This window comes from Monoraphidium neglectum (genome assembly GCF_000611645.1).
Source record: "Monoraphidium neglectum strain SAG 48.87 unplaced genomic scaffold scaffold02815, whole genome shotgun sequence".
Taxonomy (NCBI): Eukaryota; Viridiplantae; Chlorophyta; class Chlorophyceae; order Sphaeropleales; family Selenastraceae; genus Monoraphidium; species Monoraphidium neglectum.
In genome coordinates, this window is record NW_014010813.1 from 1 (window position 1) to 1,369 (window position 1,369).

A 1,369-nucleotide genomic window follows, 5' to 3' on the forward strand; every position below is an offset into this window, starting at 1 on the left:
CCCCCCACCCCGCCCCCCAGTGGACATCATGAAGCTCATGGTGCCCAAGGCCTGGGCCGGCCTGCCCTACTTTGACAAGCTCAAGGGCCTGCAGGGCGTCCCAGTCATCAACATCCACATCTGGTTTGACCGCAAGCTGACCACAGTTGACCACCTGCTGTTCAGCCGCAGCCCGCTGCTCAGCGTGTACGCCGACATGTCCACCACCTGCCGAGAGTACGCCGACCCCAGTGAGTGGCACAAAGGCAGTGCGTGTGTGCGCCTGCGAACTTCCCAAAGCGCGCTAGGCAAACACGGACATGAGGCGGCAGAGCACTTGAGTCGCTTATTGGCAGCAGGGCGTGTGCGTGGGCGGGGGCGAACGGGCGTCGGGGGTTTGATCGGCAGGTGCACCCGTTGCTTGGCGCACCCTGCCCACGTGAGGCGCCGTCCTGGCTGCCTCCGCAGCTGCAAAACCCGCCCTCCTGCGCCGCTTAGCCCCCTCCCTACCGCGCACCTACCACCCGTTCCGCGCGCTCTGCCCTGCACGCGGCCAGCGCTAGTCGCCTGTGAGACCCACTCCTCCAACCCCACCCTCATTCAATACCTTCCCATGACACTCAGAATCGGCCTTGTGCCCTCCACTCCTAAAACCCTCAACCCCGAACGGCGCCCCGCCCCCTTCCCACAGACCGCAGCATGCTGGAGCTCGTGTTTGCCCCGGCCCACGAGTGGATCGGCAAGAGCGACGAGGACATCATGGAGGCCACCATGAAGGAGCTGGAGAGGCTCTTCCCCACTGAGATCGCCGCGGTGAGAATTTGGGGGGATGAGCGTGAGGGTGAGGGTGCGGTCGGGGACGGAGATGCACGCACGCAGGGATTTTTTGTTTGTGGGGGTTAATGTGTGTGGTGTGACTCGTCAGCTTCGCCTGCGTCGTGCTGCAAGCTGTATCGTGTGGAGGCGCGGGCGGCCGCCCCAAGGGCAATTACACCCGGTGTGCCGCGAGCCTGCAGCGCGCACCTTGTGGACACCCCCGCCCGCCTGTGCCCCCCGCCCTCGCCCCCAGGACGGCTCCAAGGCTGCCGTGCGCAAGTACAGCATCGTTAAGACGCCCCTCAGCGTCTACACCGCCAGCACCGGCCGCCAGGCCTACAGGTGCGCCCGCGCTCGTGCGGGCAAACCGCGCTCGCCTCGGCGCTTTGCGGCGTAGGCCACGTGGCATAGCCCTCCCCACAATGCCCCAAACCCATGCGCGCCTCGGCTTTACACCCTCGCGTCCTCAGAGTTTCCGAGAACACCAGACCACAACCCCCAAAACCCATCCCTCAACCGGCCCCCAACCGCACCCCAAACCGCACCCTCAACCGCACCCGACCGCACCCAAACC

General features: G+C 65.9%; 1 protein-coding gene across 1 annotated transcript in view; it reads left to right on the top strand.

Annotated features, from left to right (window-relative positions):
• Window positions 1-28: 28 nt before the first annotated feature.
• The window catches only part of MNEG_11587 (phytoene desaturase), a gene marked incomplete at both ends in the record, with an annotated part of 2,147 nt that continues 806 nt past the window's right edge, over window positions 29-1,369 (top strand). Inside the window, 3 exons of the mRNA XM_014039940.1 lie at window positions 29-230; window positions 671-792; window positions 1,049-1,137. Coding sequence (XP_013895394.1) covers window positions 29-230; window positions 671-792; window positions 1,049-1,137 — 413 coding nt within the window. The remainder of the gene's footprint in view (window positions 231-670; window positions 793-1,048; window positions 1,138-1,369) is intronic.